This window comes from Pipra filicauda, unplaced genomic scaffold, assembly GCF_003945595.2.
Source record: "Pipra filicauda isolate LSUMZ 115617 unplaced genomic scaffold, ASM394559v2 scaffold51_size4534324_pilon, whole genome shotgun sequence".
NCBI lineage: Eukaryota > Metazoa > Chordata > Aves > Passeriformes > Pipridae > Pipra > Pipra filicauda.
In genome coordinates, this window is record NW_024104665.1 from 339,651 (window position 1) to 361,330 (window position 21,680).

Sequence of the window (21,680 nt, forward strand, 5' to 3'; positions counted from 1 at the left end):
GCATTGTGTTTTCGTCACCTGATTCGTACCTCCATGAATGCGAGCATGGCCATTTAGGGCTTGTCGGGAACTGAACACCTGACGGGGGGTTGTTGGGTGGAGGGAAGAAAAGAAAAACCAACAAAAAAATAAACCCCAAGAATCACAAGGCAATACTGGAACAGAAACTGCAGAAAGTAGGATGCTGAATGCATATCACAACAGCTGTACACATCTAATGTGCACGATCCCACTAAAGAATAAAACAAAGCAGTGAGCTATCCTATTATTTCAGTTGTGTAACGTAATTGGAGCTGTTACCATATAGTAATTCTAACTGATGCACCATCTCAGGATTCAATTTTCTGTACAGATCCAACTGCTTATATTTGGTGAGGCGGGAATTAAAAGTCAAGAATTAAAAGCAGTCAAAATATTTGTAATATCTTTGTAATACAGAGAAATTCAGGAGATATCACTGCCCAGGAGTAGTCTAAATCCACAATCTCAAAAATCACAATTCACTAGTTTACACGCACCACCCCTCCTCCCTCCTTAAATGTACCAAACAGACTCACAGCGCCACAGTTTGGCATTTTACAGATGAAGGAGGACGAAGAAAGTGGAAGACCCTGAAGAGCAGGCAGATCTATGGGTCCAACAAGAGGGATAGCGGGTGGGTCAGGAGTCTTTTGCATTTCCCTTTCTTCCTTTCTGTCTTCTTCAATCTCCTCATCTTCCTCTAACACTTCCTCTTCTCCACTTGTCTGAAAAAAGACAGTGCACTCAACAAATACTAGAAATATGGTCAAAGACAGCACTGGATAGTACGACATATACAGTTCTGAACAGCAGGCTTTTCAATCAAGTCTGCTTCCCAGTTTCAGTATTTCCTCCCATCCTGAATGAACTTCTGGTCTTGCTGGAACTACCACCACTTAACGGATAAGCTATAGCACATGAAGCTTATCTGCAGTGCTCAAAACACTCTCCATCTATATTATGGAGCTGTAGCTCCAAAGACCTACAGATGCAGTACTCTCCTGCCATTAGAAAGGCAATGTACACTGCACTTGTAGCCAAGTTACTTAATAAACAAACAAAAAAAAATCTAACTCACAAACCAACACATCTCAAGTGGTATTTGTACTAGAATGTTAGAGCAGCTTTTAGGAGCAGACATGGGCACAGGCATAATTTAAAGAGGTTTACCTGCTGGACTACAGTTAGATAATGGACTTTTCTCTTGTTACAGTCCAGGAACACAGATCTTGGTGCAGCTGAGGTCACAAAATGTTTATACAGAATGTAATTTAGCATTATGGAAAAATTTTGCTTGGAAGATACCTATGTCACCTACTTCAACCTTCTCCTCAACACAGTACAAACAAAAATTATCAAGTGTTAAACTTTCTCATATTCTTTTAGACTTACCAGGCATTCATCTCTTTTTTTCTCTAAACGCGTTCTGTGTTTCCGTCCCAAACGCAAGATTTTCTTCCAGGTATAGTAGTATTCCACACATTGTGCAACTGTCTTAGACTTAACCTGTAGTTGAATAATACAGAAATAGTCCAATCTCAATTTTTTTCCTTTCATTTAACACTATTTGAATATATTCCAAGAGGCTGGCTTTATTACTCAAACATTCAAATGGAGCAAAAAAAAAAAAAAAAAGGCAGTTTGACTACAACAGGAATGCTCTTGTAGAATAGGTTTTTTTCAGAGTTTTTTTCCAGTCAAATTTGTGTTGACTTTTTCAGCTTCAGCACATTTCTCTGGGATTCTCTAGACTCCAGCCAGAAAATGACTCAGAATATACTTTTGCAGCTCAAGTGTACAATACAACTGAGAAATCTAGGAATTAAGATTTGATTTGCATAAACCCACATGTTTTTCAACATCGGAGCTAAGAAGTAGGTATTGTGCCCTGAGATGTATACACCTTGCCTTTTCTGCTTTGTGGCAGAACATGAAAATTAAGCCCAAACATGTTCTCTCTTTATTAACAGGTTTCAACCCTTTCTGGCACCAGGCTCCATGCCAGGGACTCGGGTACCTTGTAACAAACTGCCAGAGAACACCAAGATGATAATGGAGAACCATAATTATCCCACACGTAGAATGCCATGATTTGGACTTCAAGTGTGGAAACTTTTACATGTAATAACAAAAGGAACAGTTTTTATTTATTTGTAACTGTTTTTTACTGGTACTTATTGCGTAGGTACGTCCAGTGAATAAACCACTCTTGTAACCACTGCTGGCTCTACGCCTGCAATAAGCTGGTCTGACATTGGAGGGAAAACAAAGAGGAACAGAACACAGCAAAAGGAAAAAAAAAAACCAACAATTGACAGAACAGAAATAACCTTACCATTTTCTGTACATATATGAAATCTTTGCTGTAGGTGGACAATGCCTCTTTGAACAGCCTCCTTTCTTGATGCGTCCATTTGTCAGAACCTTAAAAAAAAAGTTAATTCATTATAAATGATAAAAACTCACCACCTTTATGTTGATGTAGCATTTGAAACAAAAACTGGGAAGCCTCAAGCACATGCTACTGATAGCTGCTACCCAAATACAAGTATGGGTGTACTGACTCAGACCTCCAGCCCATCTAACCAGTATTCGGTCTCCAGCAGTAATCACAGATGGTTGCCTAGGAAACAGTAAGATCAGGGCAAGCAAACACAATGCCTCTCCCTAATTTTTCTTAACCTCTGACCACTTTTGGTGCAGGGGATTTCCTGAGTCTGGTGCAATGTGCTTATTTAGTAACTACCCTTGTAAGTGCTGAGCCACTCTTCCTTTCAACTGATTAAAATTCTTGCAATCAAAACATCCTTTGCTGAAGAGTTTCACAAATATGTAGACCATCTGCATGAAGACCCATCTCCTTTTTCTTTGTTTCTTGGTTCCCAGTAGCTTCACTGGATGACCCTTTGTTCTTCAGCAGGAGGATAAAATGAACCCAAACTCGACCATCATCTCCATGCTATTCAAGATTCCATGCCCTTTCTGTCACTCCCAAACCTTTGATCATTACTGGTGTCCCTCTTTGAACCTTTCCAGTACTAAAACATTCCTTATAGAGATGACAGTACCAGAAAGGCACACAAAAGCCTATATATGAGCAACCCTCCGACTTTCACAGTGGCACCATGTTCTCTATTCTCTTAATGTTTGACCTTAGCTTTTGTAAAATACAGAGCTGATGCTTTCTTAGAACTAGCATTATAATCCCAAACTGTCGTTCTAACTTGAGAAGTATCACCACAGAACTCATAATTTCCTGTGTAAAGCTTGTATTGTTTATTCCCATATATGCCACTTTACATTTGACTACACAGAAGTTCATCTATCATTTTGTTCTCCAGACAACTCTTACAAGATCCTTTTGCAGCTCTTCACTTGCATAGCTTGAGGTAAGACACTTAAAACCTCTGTGACAGGGGTCACAAGTATGTAGAGATTGTAGCAATGTGCAATATGCAAAAAGTATTTTCTGATCATTTAATGGAAGCTGTATATAAAATTTCTAAATAATGTTATTCTGTGTTTGCTCTACCAGCCTAACTGCCCATGAAAATGTGAAATCAACATTTAAATTGAAATGAATTTATGCTTCCTCAGTATTAAACAGAAGGAACACAGGATTGCTCTGCTGCATCAAAGCAGTGTTCTGTTTGTTAAGAGTGGGCAGCATTACATATATTAAAGGAAGGATATGCAAGAAGCCATAATGTGGACGCCTCTGAAATGACTTACACTATGAGAAGATTCTACTTTAGCCTGAGAGTTTCTAAACATCTATAACTTTTATGAAAAGAAATCCCTAATATTTCTGTCAACGTTACCCTTCTCCATAGAAATGCTTGCCTCTGCACTGATTTCCATTAACTTGGACTTGACACCACACATGGTATTGAACTCTACACGTTACTTATGTCTATAAAAAATATATAGATTTTATTAACTACAAATGTTTTGCTTTTCAGCATCAGCTCCCAAGCTTACAAGTTCAGAGCAGGTATCTCACTGCTCCTTTATATGCTGAAAACTACAAAATTAACTTTTCTGCAGCCTGTTTTATGTAGGCTTTTCCAGCACTGGATGTAAGCATGCATTAGTTATTTCCACAGAGATTTACACTTAAAGCTCTCTTAAGCATCAGAGAAAGGCACTGGCTTCAAGCCACAAGTTTAACTTATTCTATTATCATCCGAAGATCTTTCTGCTGACACACTGCCTTTCCATCTTTCCCACCCTGAACCAGTGTCATTCCCTTCTTATGCAACTTGTCAGTCATTTGCATTTACCCTCACTTTGGACAGGGGTAAATGCACTGATTAAGTCCAGGGGGCTACTCTATTATGCCAAAACATAATTTTAAAAAGGATAACAACACCAAAGGAGGATTTTTTTTCTAGTCATGCTGCTCTCCTGTCTCTACCCCACCCTCCTAAAAAAACAACACAATAAAAATAATAACACAGAATCATTTCCATGAACTAATTTTATTGGACACCTATGGAGGATTTGGGCCTTACAGACTTTCCCCAATAGCTGTGGTATTAGCAGAGACTCTTATAAGATTATGCGGGTTAATTGGAAGTAACCTAATTAATAGAATAAATCCTGTGTAGGAAAAGAAACAGAAGAAAAGCTGTTTTTAACTCTGGTTGCTGGGAAACCACTTTTGCTCTTGTTAGCTTGAGGGAGATATAGAGAACATGCATAGAGAGAGCTCTGCAATGCAGCAAAAAAGAATTTTGGGCTTCGGAATACAGATAAAATTTTAAAGCTGATCTTTATGTTTAGACATTTATTCTGTACTTTCTTTTACCTGCCATATTGTTTCTGCACTGATTAATCGGTAATAAATATCTTCTACTAATCTGTGCACTTTGGACCCAACTTGTGGGTTTCAAGGGGGCTACACATACACATACACCTAGCCCACTGACAGTGGGCTCAAATCCACTACATCCAGCATACACTGGGTCTGATCCACACCCTACTGCAATACCTACAAAAAGCTTTCAGACTGCTTGAAGTGCCTTATTTCAGAGACCATCTCTCCTGCAGTTCTCACTGCAGAACTTCAGACCTGAGAAATTCCACTGCTCAGATGAGAACAATGCAAGTGTTTGCAGCAGTGATTAGATACACGTTCCCTCTGTCTTCCCTAAAACACCATCCTGACAGATGGCCAAGTGTTAGGACAGAGAGATTAGGGTGTTCGTCCAAGCAGCCCTGGGTCAGCATAACCAGCTCTCTAGGCACACAACAGAAAATCCTCAAGTTTTACAGCTTGCTTCCCTCACAAGCCAACAGGTTTCCAAGGTGAGCTATTTGTTTGTACCCTCAATTTGAGGGCAATGCTAAGGATGAGTTCGGATATTTATTGTTTGTGGTATCAGTAATTCTCATGAGTTAGTGCCATGCTCTGTTTCAGTATATTCCAACTTTAAATGTGGGAGGCCCAAGAGCTGTGATTTCCACAAGTCAACCCAAACAAATACCACTTGAAGTTATATTAAAGCTATTCATGCACTAGATTGTCAGAAATTCCCAAATGCCTCGAGTGGCTGATTACAAACCCCAAATAAACTGTTATTCAAGAGGTGCTGCATGGTGCTTGAGTGATGCTGTCATATAATATAAGTTGCAATCACACGCAAGAGCATTAGAAAGTAATGCTTTGATTTGTTATTTTATGGTTCTTAAATCCAGATTGGTGACATTTTGTTTCATGCTGTGGTAAGTACAATCAAACTTTCTTTCCTGCTTAAGAAATGGTGATATGCTGGTGTCCACAGGTCTCAGTGCTAGTTAACAAGCATTAGCGTCATCTTACGTTAAAGATTAAAAAAACAGTCTCTCCTAGCTCCTCCCTGAATCCCAGTAAAACACTTTCTGAAACTACTGTGAAGTTGTTTCAGTAAAGACTGTTGGTCCTCTGCCACACAGGCAGAAATTTCTTATCTGCTTTGCTAATTAGATTGTTCACTGAAGAGGAGGTTACTGGGATATTTCCTCATCTTCCTGCTCTCATGCCTTGAACTGTCTCACACGTATGATTTAACATCATCTCTTCAGACAAGAGACCCTGGTCAAAGTTCCTGCCTGATGTTCTCCTCCATCCACCCACATGCCCACCCTTTTGACTGCAACAGAGTTGTTATCAAAGGCACTGGGCATCTCCCTCAGACAAAACTCTAAACCTGATGTTCGCATTTATTCGTTATCATTATGAGCTGCCATCAAATGTGTTTCTGTTCTTGTTCTCAGGCCAAGGGGTTAAGGATTTGCTTTACAAAAGATCTCCTGTTACTTGTGAGCCTTTCCAGTGGGCTGCTACAGCCAGGAAGTAGCTTGCTTCTATGATTATGTCGCACAATGACTGTAACTGGAAATCACTACATGAGCTTGGACACTGTGATTGACTGACCACCAGAAGACAAACCAGAAGGTTTGTTTCCCATTGAGCCTAAACTGGAGATGAAGTCTTAACTGTCTTACGTAAAACCCTATTCTGTGTCTAAGCAGTTGTTAGCCACTACAAAGCATTAAGGACTAAAAGAGAGGGCTACAGAGGAGAGACATTTGCCATCTATGTTCAGGTGACATGACTTAAGCCCCATGGCTTAACATCACATTGTGTATTTCACAGAGGGCACTTCTGCTTCATCATCCCAATATACTTCTTGCTACGTCTGTGAAAGAGGTCACCAACCCAGACTTATTTTGATTAGACCCACACAAAGAGAGGCTCTGTAAGCAGCACTTAGTAGTAGGAGTTACACCACTGCCTCTTCGGAAGGATGCTCAAGATCATCTTATTCATTGATTGTGCACCATCACCTCAGAGAAGGCAGGCAGATGATGGAAGATGTTTATATACCAGACAATTAAGACCTTACTGATAGTAAATTATAAATTACAAATAGCAGCAGTTTTAAAAGGAGATCACATTTCAGTTTAAGAGAAAAAGAACCACTTGAGGCAGTTTTAAATCCATAGAATTTTACACAGCAACACGGATGCAAATTTTCCGTATATTTTCAGTCATGTAAAAAACTGCTGAACTTGTGACAAAAGGCTCTGGAAATACCCCTCGACACTGTCCACATCACCTCTCCATTAGATGCTGCCATCCCTGCAGCAGACAGCAGAGAGTGCAGTGTGATCCCATGCTCCAGCCTGGCATGCCAGGCTTGGACTCTGTATACCAGCAGACAGAGAGATCACAAGGAAACCTACCGGCGTAGTGGTAATTTGCCAAAGGATGACACTTCAATCTCACTGGCTTTCGCAACAGCAGCTTTTCAAGAGCAACCTAAATGAAAAAGCAGGGAAAAACAGAATTAGCAAATGCAATCGGCTGCTGCATAAAACTGCATTTAGAAGACTATTTCGTACAAGGATACGAATTAATTTTCTCTCTTTTCTCTTTTCTGTCATACAAAATCACATCAAATTACTCACAGCCCATTAACACTGTACCTCACAAAAGAGCACCTAATGTGCACCTGCCTTGCCTTAATTAGCAGAAAACTGGCTATTACTTAGCAACTTCCAGCTCTTCCCTGCCTTCTGCTTGCCACATACAAATAGTTCATTGTGTTTGACTTGATAGTGTTAATTGACACTAATATTTAATGGTTGGTTCGACAGCATTAATATAGCATGAAGTCTTTTAGAATACCTGTTTAGGTCAACATCTGTCGGGAATGACAGCAAGTATAGCTAATCCTCCTTCAGAGCAGAGAAATAGATGATTTGTGGATCCCTAAAATTTTTCCCCTGACAATTCAGACTCCCTGTAAAGCAAATTCCACATCCTGACAGTAAGTTCAGTCACCTGACTCAGACCGCTCAGATACAGCTAACAGAGCCTAAGGAAATTGGGACACAAGCTAAAACCCACTGTATTGGACAATACTGTGAGATCATTCCAGCCCTGTGTTCTGTTGCATTTTGTTTTAAATTGGTTTTCCAGGAACTGGTGCAAGGGCCTTGTCTTTCTCAACGTTGGGGAAAATGGATGTTTTGCCCTAGTTAATAACATTCCCATCACTAAACTAATGCAAATATTTGAAATGCATTATTTATATAAGAACTGTGTGCAATTACCTCACAGTTCTGAACAAATAAGTAGATGTGACTGCTGCTGCAAAAAAAGGTTTTTTTAAGGGCTAGAGGAGGACTAAGCTCTCTGTGACCAAGTATAAAGCCTGTGAAATATCAGGGCTGGAGCAAGCACTGGGAGACATTCAAAGCTCCAAGGCTATAAACTAAGTAATCTTATCTATATGAAATATACAGTAAACCTTCAGAGAGGCACTGCTTTGAAATTTAAATTTATTAGAGAATAAAGTGAAAAGTCATTCCCCAAAAATGTTACAGGATGTTTAAAGCATCACTGCAAATCAATCAGAAATCTTTTTTATACAACCATATCTAAATCCATTTAATAAAGCATGCTAATTTATCTGCAGAAGAGGATCATATCTCCCCTTTCAGCTTCTTATCTTACCATAATATCTCCTTTCGCTTCAAAGAGAGAGTGCAAAGCGTATTCTGAGTTAGTTCCTCCACCAGGTAACACACTGGAACAGCTCATATTTAAAAGGTCTTCCACTGTCAGAAATAAGTCAACATTTTACTGCTGATACAGTAGCCTGTCAGTCAAACATCCAGAGCCAAAGATTCTGTAATGCTACTCAAAGACCACATAGTTCAGGGCAGCAGCTTCTTCCATACTCTCTCTCCTGAGCATCTCATCTCCTTTTTTTAGGATAACTCACTGAGGAGAGGATGTGCAGAGCGCATCCTTGGGACAGGACAAGCTACTACAGAGCCAGAGATCTACCTGTGAGGCAGTGACTTGCACATGCCAGTGATGTTGTTGTGCCAAGAAGGCCCAGCCAGGGTAGAGAAACAGAAATGAACCGTGCTGGAAGCAGGAAAGAACTCTGTTCAGGACAGGTAGAATCCACCAACCCTGTCACATTTCCTCTCAGCTGTGGTCACAGGACAGGTCCAGGGGCCATCAGCTGCCTCTGATCTGTGACCTCTGCCCTTACAAGACAGTTCAGTACCCAACTTCCCAGAACAATCCTTCCCCCTTGGCTGCCAAAAAGCAGTTCATTCAGACTTCACTTTAAATGCCATTATATAATGTTATTACTCTGAATCTGTAACATGTAGTTCTGGTCTTCCTCTGCATTCTCAGCAATTAATATTCTCCTGAACGTTTTGTACAGTACGCACATGAGAAATCAATGTGTATTTCTTCAACAGGCACAGGCTGACATAGGAACTTCTAAAACAGCAAATCATCGTACCTCTTTGTTGGAAGACTTTGTTCTCCAGTTCTGGCCATGGTTTCCAAACCAAAGTAGCCTTGTGCACGTCTTTCTCCATTAGCAATCTGTCCTGCAGCTCAGGAATATCAGCCTGGAACCTGGACCCGATATTGATTCGCCTGTAAGGATGAATAAATACGTAAGTATTCAACTACACAAGGTGCAGAAAAAACAGAATTCACGTTAGTGTTCACTTTATTTCCAACAAAACTTTTATTGCACTCAAGTGGCAGGAAATTGTGTCAGATTGCTTTACGCAATGCTCTAATCCCAGTGGGGTAAGTATTTTGAATACTAGAGAGAACTGATCTCTTGGGGGAAAACAAAAATTTCAATATGCAATTTAAACTATACTGAGACATCACACCTTAGGGACAACCCAAGCTATCTTATATGCATGACTAGCAAAGAGGCTAGATGTCAGAAGCAGCAACTTTCTGTTCCATAGAGAATGGTACTCTTCAGCAGAGAGCAGAAAGAGCCATTACTGCTGAGGGACAATCCTGTTTGCATTTGCCTGGGGAACCTACCAGGTAACACCTTTCTAAAGCTCTACCGCAGATATAAAAATATATGTTAAAAACCTAAAGTACTGGATCAGCACATTTTCCTCACAGCCCTCTTCCCAGCCATCACTGTTGTTTCACTTTCAGTGGCTGCCACCAAGCCTCTCCAAGCATTTTTGAGCCATGACACCTAAATCTCCTACAGTCGCTTTGCTCCAAACGTCCTCAGCCACCATCCACAGAAAACTTCAATGAGTCCAGCTCAACATGATTTCAGGCAGTTGAATGCTACCTTGCCCAGTTCAAAACACTTCAGGCCACATGCTCTAGGCTGGAGATAGTCTATAAAAGCAGTGACAAAAAAAATTGTTTTTCTTACGGTTCAACAGTCTGTTCTCCAGGCCCAGGCGTCACTGGAATGACACTTCCATCAATACTATCTGAAACAGAGATTGGAGTTTGAGTATTGCTGTGTTGCTGTTGGTGCACCACCTCTAGGGCTGCACTGACATCTCCCTATTAACATCAACATTACTCCAGTCTACGATGCAAAAACGACCCTTTATTGATATTTAGACAGAAACAGTCTAAATTGTTACAGGTAACAGAAATGTCCAAACTCGCAGAGGTTTCTACTGCTCTGATCATGGGTGATTAGACACCTTTTCTTGTGAAGCACTGAATAAATACTTAAAGTGAACCCCCTGTCTCAAACCAAATCTTCTTCCTCCACTTCAGAATGCCCAGATGCAATGAGAGGCATGGTGGTCCTTTCTCGAGGCAGACCACATGGAAAGATCATAGCCTTACTCGCTGATTAGGCTCCTCTATTCATTTTATGCCTCAACACTGCCTCTGCAAAATCCAAGGCAAAACTGGACTTTTCCTGTGATTTAGCAGAAGTGGCCATGCATGTGAGCACACATAAAAATCATCGATGTGATAACACAGGGAGACAGGACAGTGGCATTTCCTTTGTACTGCTGCTCTGTAAAAGTAATACTTACTAGACCGACACAGGAGCACCCGTGGAGTAGGTGTCAGGGGAGTAAGTGGCAGCTGAGTATGTGAGGTGCTATGAGATGAAGTGATAACACTGCTGAAGAGACCAGACCCTTGCCGAACTGGACTAAGCATCGGTGGCGGAGTGTAGGGGGGGAGCTCATGTGTCCGGTCTAGCAGATGATCTCCCAGAACACGGGGAGAGCGAAGCTGACTCTGGTACAGAGTGGCACCGGAGTGGGACATGCTGAGGTTGAAAGAAGGAGGAGGTATGAAGAGAGGTTCCGGTCTGTGCCGATACTTCTTCTTATCCTGCAATGGTTTGAAGTTTTCTTCCAATTTTACAGCACTTGGATGAGGTTTTTTGCTAGTTTCCTAAATGAAAACATGTAAAACCTTAGTATTCAGGCATGCTTAAACGTAGTTTGCACACAATCTCCTACAGGTTTGGGCAATGGCCACAGAAAAGCTGTAACCAGCATGCAGTTATTCAGGTACCACCATAATAACCCTGGCCAATACAGTATCTGGTGCTACACAGAAACCTCAGGGGAGTGAGAAAAACCAGGATAAATTAACCTCCACCTCTGTCAGCCAGCCCTCTGGGTCAAGGCAGGGCTGAGCCACAGGGACAGACATAGAAAGGCTGCTGCCAGCTTTTGAAAGTGCTGGGAACGGCTCTCCCAGACCACGAGTCACCCCCGCCCTTCTTCAACTCTACCCAGGCACCCTGGGCACTTCTATTTGCACTGAGCACACACACAGGCTGTTGGGAGATACTTCATGTGAGTCACTGTTTATTAGAAACTTTATATGGGAGCTTTTTCAATGCATGCATTTAGTTTGACCAGGAAGGACACATGAGCTCAGTGAAATTACTGCAGTACTCAGCAGCAGAAAAGGAAGAAAAATGTAATAAATTCAAATTCTTTGCCTCTTATCACTACATTCCCATCGGCTTCATTACAGTCCAGCTGCAACAAATCTTGAACTTAACTCTCTCCTTTTTCCTTGGAGAAAAAAAGGGTAGTAGCGGACCATTTGGGAAACTCACACTGTAACATGTGCGGACCTATAGAATTTGAATGTTAAAAATCATTTAATAACATTTAGAGTACAGAGAAGCAGAAGGCACAGAATCTGTGCGAACCTGGAATCTGGATTTCTGTGGGGTGGGGATGAGGTGGGAAGAAAGAGGTTCTCAGTTTGTGCTTTAAGAACATGGTATATGAACACAGAATTAAATGTACTGCTTTTAGGTGTTCAGATTGTAAGTCATCTTTAGGATAAATCTGGGAAGTAGAATAAAATTTTTGACTGATGGGGTTACTCCATAATGTCTGCATCATCTGGTAAATTTACTACTACATGAAGCAAATTACTGCAGTGTATGTTTAAACAACATACATCTTTACACCATGGGTGGTTCTTGTGAATCACATTCACCCAATAAAAATCATGTTAAACAAGCATTACCACTGTCACCCTTTATCCCTAATGTTAATAAGTTCCAGCTTGAGGAAATGTTTTTGATTACAGAGGTCCTGTCCTCTCTGTTAGATCATGGCTGTATCCTCTCCAACAGCTGTTGACATTTTTTTCTCTGTGAAAAAAAATTAACTTTTGGAAGAGTTTTGCTTTTGCATGGAAGAAAATGCAGCCTTACAGAGGATTTTTTTGATAATGGACAGTGAAAATTACCTGAAAGGATAGATATAGTCCATCAGGATGGTGAACATTTAGTGTTCAAAAAGGAGAAAGGAGAAAAAATCCAAACAACCCAAAACCTAATAAAAATACCCAGAGGGCCAGATCTAAGTCTTTGATTAAGGGCTCATTTGGTACTCCTTTCTCACTAGTGTAAAGCAAACCAGCCAACCAAGACAACACCTTAGAAGTCCTAAATACCTCCACCACCTCCACGCCTTCACCTACAGTATACCTTAACTGCAGTGGGGCTATGCCAACTACTGCTTTCAAAAAAGATCACACTGAATAGTAAAGGAGATAGTGGCGTCCATGGGCTCTTGATTAAGAATCACCCCGATACTTTTCTGAAGCTTGAGGAACTGACTCCTATTATCCAAGACAGAATGCATCCTTGTGGGCCCTGCTGCCGCACCTTGACAGATCCACTCTGGGTAGACCCCTGATGGACCTCCTTTAACCGCTGGCTTCAGCTCATCATCCTATTGCCTTGCTGAATATTTAGTTACTTTCTGCTGTTTGATTCCATCAGCTTTGTGGGAGCTTTTCTGGACAGCTCAAAGCACGGTATAAATAAATGCAACACAGCTTCAGTTCTTTGGTATTAGGAAAAAAACCCTCTCCAATGGCACAAAATCTTTTTAAAGAAGAAGAGGGAAACTGTAGATCTTTTGATCATTCAATGTTTCCAATGCTACTGCTTATATAAAAGATAGGGTCCAGAGAGGAAACTGCATGCATTTCGTTTGCTTGGGCAATAACAAAGACCACAAGCATCATTTGGAGGGAACGAATGCGCATTTAGCCAAACACTGGCAGATTTAATCAGTCACTTTACATACACTGCAGAAATACACAAGCCCAAGCCACCTACTCTGATGTCTCTAGAGAAGATCTCCCACTCAGAGCTCAAGGATTCAGAAAAGACTGTCCCTATTCTTTAGAGGAACTAGAAATAGAAATGAAAAATTGTACTGCTGAGTTACTAAGTATTGTGAAATGCTGGCTTTCCCAGTAAAGTGGAAGTTTGTGTGTAAAACCTCTGCTTGAAAGGACAAGAGAAAATATTTCATATACATTTAAAATTAGTGTGAATGTCTGAGTGAAGGGTTGGGGGGGTGATAAATACATGGAATATTTTAAGGAGTCACCTATGATGGTATATGCTGTCCCCTTGTTTTGCCATCAGCCTCTCATGGAGCAGGAAAAGAAAAAAAATCACAAGAGTATTTCTCTGCACTGTACAGATAATACCATACAGTGCTTATACTCCCCAGTAATCCCTTATCATGTCTGCCAACATGGATTTGAAGGAACAAGCAGAATCTGTTCCTACACTGGAATATGAAATAAATACTGCTTGCTCCAGGACTCTTTCAGGAAAACAATAAAGAGCATTTTCACATCTCATTCAAGTAATCATCAATTCCTTGTGCTGCCTGACAATTTCAGTTTTACGAGCGAAATGAAAGCACTAAGCATAGCTATTTTTTCTGTATCAGAACTCTCAGTGATTAACCCTTCAAGCTGATGCATGCAGAGGGAAAGGGAAAAATTACTTCACTGCAAAACTCCAAGTCGACAAGCTTCATATTGGCTTGGAGCACCCACTCTAAGCACTGCACTATCTTCAGCTGAAATGAGCAGCACATATATCTGACTTTAAAGAACAGGAAGAAATAAAACTGCCGAATTTAAGCAATAACATAACAATGAAGCAGCCTGAAAAGGAAAAAAACAAAACCAGTAAAAAGATAGTAAATCCCTTTGTTCTAGTGGGATAATATTACATTCTGATTTCAAATTACTTATTTTCAACTGAGATCTTGATTCCTCAGCAAAGGGAAAATAAGTATTATTATTGTTTATTAGGAATCATAAAGAGTCCAGAAAATATTTTAAAACACAGATGTTTTAGAAAATAGCGGCACTATAAGCAAAGGGATTTAACAAGCACAGGACAGTTAGTGGCAAGAAACACAGCACTCACAGAGGATGAGCAGGGGTTGGCCACTTTTGGACTGCATGGTGGAGAGTAAGTCATCTTCACGAGAACGGGCATCTCGTCATCTGACACAGAGTTGGCAGGCTTGTCTGTGACTGTGGCAGCGCTGGCAGAGGGCTGCGTGCTGGGCTCAGGTGACAGAAGCTTTACAGGGACAGACACTGGCATGACGATGGGCGCGAGGCTATCCACCTCTTTAGGCAGCGGCTGCTGTGGTGGTTTCTCTCCTTCATCCTGTACAGACAATTAAAGGCTTTCAGCCCGAGTGAGGGAGTGCTGCTTCTGGATCGATACACTACACAATGTATGCACCGTGGCTGGAAAGAAGTGGCCAGGGTTACAAAACACACACCAGCATTCCTTCCTGGGACTCTTTATTTGCCTTCAATGATGTTGGGCAGATTACTTATGATTCCTGCATAGGATTCAGCCTTGGTGACAAATAATCACCTGAAACACCCTTACAAGATAACTTGCAGGACGGCAGATAAACACATCTCTTTATATCACTACAAACACAGAATTCTCCACTACTCACCTAAAAACAAAGACACAAACTGTAACTTCGGTAGCTTTTTACCTTCCTGTGGTGTTCCTTCTTAGGACAGAATTTCTAAAATATCGGGATAGAGAACGACCAACTGACTGTTATGAAGAACAACTCAAACACGTTTTTGGTTTGGCATTTTTTGATACCTATAGAACTAAAACACTTTGGAAGAAAACTGTCAAAGATTCAAAAATTCTGCTCCTTCAGTTAAAGCCTGGGAAGGCTTCCAACAAATATCCCTTAGTCATCCAAGTAGTTCAAATAAAAATAAGGAAGACTTGATGTTCCTGGTATTTCTAATATAATAAACAAACATGCAGGGAAAAAAAATTAGACACTCCTGACATGACTTTGTAGGGTGTTTCTGTAATGTGCAGAGAAAAGAGAAGGACAAACACTGATTTATCCTCCCCACTGCCTCTGACTTTAAAACAAGACTTCTGGCCTATAACCTAACAGAATTATGTGCATTTCTACTTACACAGGGTATGACATAACAAAACAGCGCTGAGAAGAACAAGTTTTGACAGCAAAGCAAAGCACGGCAAAGCAAGCAAACACAAAAGGAGAGTGCCAAATACTGAAGTAAAATGGACTGATACCTGTTTGAAGTTAGGAGATGCTCTTACTCCTCCGTGTGACCTCATGTGACCATTTAGAGCAGGCAAACTCTTAAACTCCTTCAAGCATATTGAACACATTAGCTTGTTCTTCGCATCAGCTCTCTCAGGAAGTGTTTCTCTGTTCTGGCCACTATATTTGTTTTCATTTTTTTAAGCATGGAGCAGAAGAAAAAACATTAATTTGGTATGTTTCCTTTGTTGCAGAGGAAGCTTTTTTAGTCAAGGAACTAAATGAAATTTTACAGCTAGATGGTTATGAAGTCATAGTTAAGCATGTGGTGACTGCTGTGGAATACATGGCCAATAACCTAGATGAGCTGCTCCCAAGATGGGGAGAAGGGAAGTTTTGAGTAGGATGTGCTCATCAAAATGTGGGTCTCAATATAGAAGAGTCTGAGAACCCATGAGATCCATCATGACAGGCCTACGTTTTCCCCCCTCATGACACCAATTAACAAGTACTTGGACACAATGCCTCTAACTTATGGTAGACAACCATGTTCATTGTCAACCTCAACCTTCAGAGGTGAGACCTTAAGAAAAAATAGAAGATCTCTGCTGCCAAAGTTACAAATCCAAACCACACACCATTCCTTCACTTATAAATGCAACAGAGGGCAAACTGCTCCCCTGCTTTTGGGGTTTTTTTAGTTTCCTTCCCATACCCCCCTTTTTTTTTTATTTATTTGATTTTATTGTGGAAGGGGGATGCTGGAAATCACACAAACTTAAAATCACAAAACGCAAAACTAAGGATGTTTCTAGGAGAGCAACAATTATTACCTACCCAGACTGCATTCTTTTCCCTCTAAACTGCAGAACTTTGCATTTCTCATATTTAAATTAAAAAGACCAAAAAAAAATTTTAAAAATACCTTTGTTCTGGGGACAGTTGCTGCAGTCTGCCTTCTGACAGTTGCACCTGCTATCAAAGGAGGAGAAAGGAAAATAAGGGGAAAAGGAGAAAATAATTTTTCAGGAAATATTAATGCATAAATGAAGATCCTTACAGCACTAAGTTTGCATTTTGTGTATGATTTTACTGATATTAAAAGCCTCTGAGAGCCTGACATCAAATCAGTGCCCCTGTGAGCATAGCTAGTGTAAGTCTTCTTCCATTCACCTATTGTTGAAGCCTTTGTTCTGACCCAGAAGCACTACTTTTGGAAACAGGGAGTTTACTAACTGCTCCTGAACAACTGAGCCTGCAGGTGTTGAAAAAATCAGCAAGAACGCTTTGTTGTCACTGGGTCCCTCCTCCCCAGAAACCAAGGCAGACCTTCCCAAAGCCTCTCAGAAGGAAAGCAGCAGTGCCACAGCAGTAGTTCTGTGCTGCTGCTGCCAGCCTGGCCCAGAGCCAGCCCAGAGATGTAGACAGAAGCCTGTTAGTGCAGTTTCCCAAAACATCCCAGAGATGCCCACCACTCACATCCTAACCTTCTAACTCTCCTGAAGCCATATGGTTTCCACACCTTGTTACTCTTCTGCAAACAAGTTTGGTTGAGCATGGATCTGAAATACTACTTACCTGAGGCCATGTGGTGCTGGGAGAGTCTTGCTGAGAGCTTTTGTTGTTCAGATGAACTCCCAAGGGCGGCAAAAGTGTTCGATGAGGGATGGCATTACCTACAGAATTTACCTCCTGCCGTGCAGGATCCTCCGTGGTCTCTGGTGGAGTGAGGCCAACGTGGGAGTTCAGAGATGGCACTCTGCTCTTGCTCTGGTATTGCTTCTGCTGATCTTGCTGCTGCTGCTGCTGCAGTAAACTCTGTGGGTACAAGTGCCTGTACTGTTCATGGGGATCTTGGAAGCAATACTGAGGCACTGCTCCCAACTGGATAAGCTGCACAGGATGACTAGGATCCTGAGAGTACTGGTGTGGTTCATGCATAGTCTTTGGATCAGGTTCTCTGTGATATGGAGGAAGTGGCAATTGCATCTGCTGCTGCTGTTGCTGTAACTGCTGCATGACAGGCTGTGTTTGGTAATACTGAGCGATTTGCACTGGACACTGCCGCTGCTGCCGAGCTGGCTGCTGCTGCTGGATCTCCTGGATCGAGAGCCGCTGGTGTCCCTGCTGTGGCTGAGCGTAGTACTGAGGCTGCTGCAAGTGCTGCATCTGCTGTGGTAAGAGCTGCTGGGACTGCATTTGTGGAACGTGCGTCTGTCCCTGCTGAAATGCAGAATGCATCTGCATTTGTGATAAGTGCTGCTGGTAGTCGTAGTACAACTGTTGGTGCTGCATGACTTGCATTTGTTGCTTTTGCTGTGTGCTTGCAAAATTCTGTTGCGTTTGCTGTGGCACTGGTTGATATCTTTGTACAGTGGAAGTTACAGGCTGCTGCTCAACCGCTGGCTTCTGGGACAGCAGCTGCCTGAGTGCACTGTCACCAGAATTATCCACCATCGAAGACTCGGTGTGCAAAACCTGAGCCATGTTGTTGACTTGAATTCTAAGATTTTGGTTAGCAAATACTTGCGTAAAGGAGTCCAATTTATGCAGGACCCCACTGGTAATTTTTTGCGATCGATTTTCACTGGGTTGAGAGTAAGAATATTGGTATCCATCATGGGAGTCCCCCTGCCCGAGGGGGCTCCAGACTGCGCTTTGATTATTCAAATTGTTCCTTGCTGGGACATGGTTTCCTGAGCCAGAATGTGTCCAGCTGGTTTGTCTAGATGTATGCATTGAACCAAGGCTTTTTGAACCTACAGGCAAAGCTATACTGTCCCGTGAATCTTGGGGAAACTGAGGGGAGAGGGGGGATGCCTGGGGAGCATCCATAACAGACGTCCCATAGCTATGATTTAGAGATGGAAGGGAGTTCATTTGGTGTTGTTCGTAGTACAAGTTCTCATTGTTGTTGGCAGTATGGTTAGTTTTATACAATTGCTGGTCCCCCATTTTTGGTCACTTCTGTTCCAAACTTACAGGCACGCAAACCATGGAAATCTCTATGAACCCTGAGATAGCTGAGTGAGGGGAAGGGAGGGAGGGGAGAAGAAGCTAGAATTACTTATAATTCAGCATGTCCATGTGCATCACAAGGACTAAAATCTCCTCCAGTCTGTCAGTAATTCCAACCTCAGACTCGACGTTGCTTCACATCTTCAATAAGTGGACCACAGCACAAATCCTACACAGATCAGTAAGTTCAGTGTGCCAAGCACCTGTGGAGTAAGTGAAAGACAAGGTAAATGCTGACTCTGTGCATAAACTGTTATTATTATTGCCTCAGAGGAAACTCTAAAATCTTCTAATTTGAAATCCATAATCAGATGCAAAATTGTAACAGCTGGGCTATTTCAGAGCAGTTAGACAACTTCATCTCATCCCGTTATCCGGCCTCTTCTCTAGTGCTCCAATAAAATCATTCTGCCAAACCAATAAAAGCTTATTCTTCGAAACTGTCTTTTCCCCTAAATTATATGAACATTCAAGCATTGTAAGCTTGCCACATCCTGCACCCTCATGACTAATTTTAGTCAGACAGTTGACTATCAAGCCAAGTCACAGACTCACAGAACGGCTGGGGTTGGAAGGGACCTCTGTAGATCACTGGTTCAATGCCCTGCTAAAGCAGGTTCACCTGTGTGTATCTCCAGAGGAGGAGACTCCACAACCTCTCTGTGCGGCCCTTTACAGTGCTCTGACACCCTCCAAGTAAAGACGGATGTATCATAACTAAGATGGAATTTCCCGTGTTTCCGTTTGTGCCCGCTGTCCCTTGTCGCTGGCCACCACTGAAGAGTCTGGTTCCATCCTCTTGACACCTGCCCTTAAGAAATTTGTATGCATTGATAAGATCCCCTCTCTGTTTTCTCTTCTCCAGGCTAAACAGACTGGAGCTAAACAGCCTCTCCTCATAAGAGATGCTCCAATCCCCTAATCATCTTCATAGCCCTCTGCTGAACCCTCTCCAGCGGTCATCGTTTTTTAACTGAAGAGCCCAGATCTGCACACAGCACTTCATTTGAGACCTCACTAGGGCTGAGTAGAGGGGCAGAATCACCTCCCTTGACCTGCTGTCAATGCTCTTCCTAACACCCCCCAGGATACCATTGGCCTTCTTGTCCACAGGGGCACACTGCTGCCTTAGGGACAGCTTGTTGTCCACCAGGACCCCCCAGTCCTTCTCCACAGAGCTGCTTTCCATCAGGCTGGCCTCCAGCTGGTACCAGTACATAGGGTTATTCCTCCCCAGGTGCAGGACCTTGCTTTCACCGAACTTCATTAAGGTCCTTTCTTACCCAACTCTCTAGCCTGTCCAAGTCCTGCTGAATGGCAGCACAGGCTTCTGGCATATCAGACACTCCTCCCATTTTTGTATCATCATGTACATTCTGTCTCTTCATCCACGTCACTGATGAGCAAGCTGAACAAGACTGGACCTGGTACTGACCCCTGGGAACACCACTAGCAATAGGCCTCCAACCAGACTGCATCACTGACCACAGCTCTGGGATCAGCCATTCAGCCAGTCTTCTTTCTACCTCACTGTCCAAGCTTGCCTATGAGGATGTTATGAGAGACAGTGTCAAAAGCCTTGTTGAAGTCTGGGTAGGCAACGTCCACTGCTCTCCCCTCATCCATCCACAGCCAGACATTCCATCATAGGAGGCTATCAGACTGGTCAAGTGGTATTTCCCCTTGGTGAATCCATGTTGACTATTAATAATAATAGTAATAATATAATTAATAGTAATAATAACGATAATCTTCTTTTCCTCCACATCCCTAGAGATGACATCCAGGATAAGCTGTTTCATCATCTGTCCAGGGATAGATAGAAGTGAGGCTGACTGACCTGTAGTATATATGCTAAGACCAAACCAGTCAATGGAAATCTTTTCACTCCCCTGGGAGTGCTGAACTCCCAGCTTCTGTTCTACCCTCTCACATGCAACCTTTTATAATTTTTACTGTATAAACTGTAACTCAAAGTAACATTTTACAGATGTCTGTTTTCAATAAATAAAATACATTTTAACATAAGCATAAAAATATTAGACCAAAACCTTAACTCTGCCTCCCTCACATCTGATTTTCTAAATGTAATGCTCTCCACCAAAGACTCCTGCATACTGATGTCCTTACCTTTTTAAACTTAGGAGAATCCACGATTTACATGGATAAATGTGAAGTCACTGATGGAGAAAATTTTAACCACTGCCAGATGCATATTAAGGAGAGTTTGTGCTAGCAACAGCAAATAAGGGTAATGCATAGCTGTAGGCAGAGAAAAACCTTTTCCGTTCTAGCATAATGTATGACAGAAAACCATAGCTCCCAATGAAGAGGGCTTGTAATGTGTACAGTTTGTGTAAACCATCTGCAACCATTAGTATGTAACATTTTCACGAGACAAATAATAGCTGAGATTAACTGCACATTTATTTCCCCTTTCCAGAAATATACAGTGCTTCACAGTTTCTCTGAACACACTCCCTTCCAGATTTTTATAGATGAACAATTAAAGAAGATAGGAGTCAACAATGAATAGTCAGGCTGCCAACAGGATTTTTCATCCACAACACAACTTCAAAGACTTCCTATTAAAAATTATGAAGGGCAACTAAACAAACCTTCCACAAAACATTAAAAAGGCATAAAAATAAACACTGTGTGATATTTCATACGGAAAGGCCATCAACATTTAGAGGAAGAGGGGGAACATGCAACTCGTTTTATGCCTGCCAAGTTAAGAAAGCTCAATTGAGATGGTCTGAACACATCTTCTCATAAAAACTGGATCTCTAGGTAGTAGACCTTTTGTATAGGAGCTACGTCCCATTTTACCTCTTAACAGATCTGTAATTTACACCAAGTTCCTTGGTTTTGACCCTTCTTCTTGAAGTTACAAATATTAGTCAAAGGACAAGAAATAACAGTGATACAAACCAGTGAGGGAGAATAAATGTCTCCAG

At 41.7% G+C, this 21,680-nt stretch overlaps 1 protein-coding gene across 1 annotated transcript in view; it reads right to left on the minus strand.

The window, feature by feature from the left end:
- Positions 1 to 21,680, minus strand: part of TRERF1 (transcriptional regulating factor 1) — a 106,016-nt gene that overhangs the window by 8,110 nt on the left and 76,226 nt on the right. Inside the window, exons 4-16 of the mRNA XM_039386966.1 lie at positions 17,281 to 18,923; positions 16,628 to 16,677; positions 15,732 to 15,882; positions 14,565 to 14,813; positions 10,873 to 11,242; positions 10,245 to 10,305; positions 9,339 to 9,478; positions 8,528 to 8,631; positions 7,252 to 7,327; positions 2,357 to 2,445; positions 1,414 to 1,527; positions 558 to 746; positions 3 to 78 (exon numbers count right to left, since the gene is read on the minus strand). Coding sequence (XP_039242900.1) covers positions 3 to 78; positions 558 to 746; positions 1,414 to 1,527; positions 2,357 to 2,445; positions 7,252 to 7,327; positions 8,528 to 8,631; positions 9,339 to 9,478; positions 10,245 to 10,305; positions 10,873 to 11,242; positions 14,565 to 14,813; positions 15,732 to 15,882; positions 16,628 to 16,677; positions 17,281 to 18,657 — 3,046 coding nt within the window. The 5' untranslated portion in view covers positions 18,658 to 18,923. The remainder of the gene's footprint in view (positions 1 to 2; positions 79 to 557; positions 747 to 1,413; positions 1,528 to 2,356; positions 2,446 to 7,251; positions 7,328 to 8,527; positions 8,632 to 9,338; positions 9,479 to 10,244; positions 10,306 to 10,872; positions 11,243 to 14,564; positions 14,814 to 15,731; positions 15,883 to 16,627; positions 16,678 to 17,280; positions 18,924 to 21,680) is intronic.